The sequence below is a fragment of the Pygoscelis adeliae genome, unplaced genomic scaffold, assembly GCF_000699105.1.
Source record: "Pygoscelis adeliae isolate BGI_AS28 unplaced genomic scaffold, ASM69910v1 Scaffold1073, whole genome shotgun sequence".
NCBI lineage: Eukaryota > Metazoa > Chordata > Aves > Sphenisciformes > Spheniscidae > Pygoscelis > Pygoscelis adeliae.
Window position 1 is genome coordinate 73,190 of NW_008824453.1, and position 344 is coordinate 73,533.

General features: G+C 67.2%; 1 protein-coding gene across 1 annotated transcript in view; it reads right to left on the reverse strand.

The window, feature by feature from the left end:
• Positions 1-344, reverse strand: part of LPXN (leupaxin) — a 3,899-nt gene that overhangs the window by 996 nt on the left and 2,559 nt on the right. The window contains exons 7-8 of the mRNA XM_009321055.1: positions 155-303; positions 6-70 (exon numbers count right to left, since the gene is read on the reverse strand). Coding sequence (XP_009319330.1) covers positions 6-70; positions 155-303 — 214 coding nt within the window. The remainder of the gene's footprint in view (positions 1-5; positions 71-154; positions 304-344) is intronic.

A 344-nucleotide genomic window follows, 5' to 3' on the forward strand; every position in this document is an offset into this window, starting at 1 on the left:
AGTGCAGCTCACAGTAGGGCCGACCCTCCAGCTCGAAGAAGGAGCCGATGGCGAAGCCGTTCAGGCACTCCTGGGGAGAAGGAGATGGGGAAGGCTGGCACGGCCGCAGGGACACGCTCACCCCTGCGGCCCCGCTAGCTCGCCGCCCACTCACCGCGCACACGAAGCACTCGGGGTGCCAGACGCCCTGCAGGGCCGACAGGTAATTGTCCATCACCGGACGCTCGCAGCCCTGGCATTTCGGGGCAAACATGGCCAGGAAGTCCTGGCGGCAGTACGGCTTCCCGCTCCGCTCATGGAAGCCTGCAGGGAGAGTGTTGGGATGGGCACCCACCTGCGGGGAG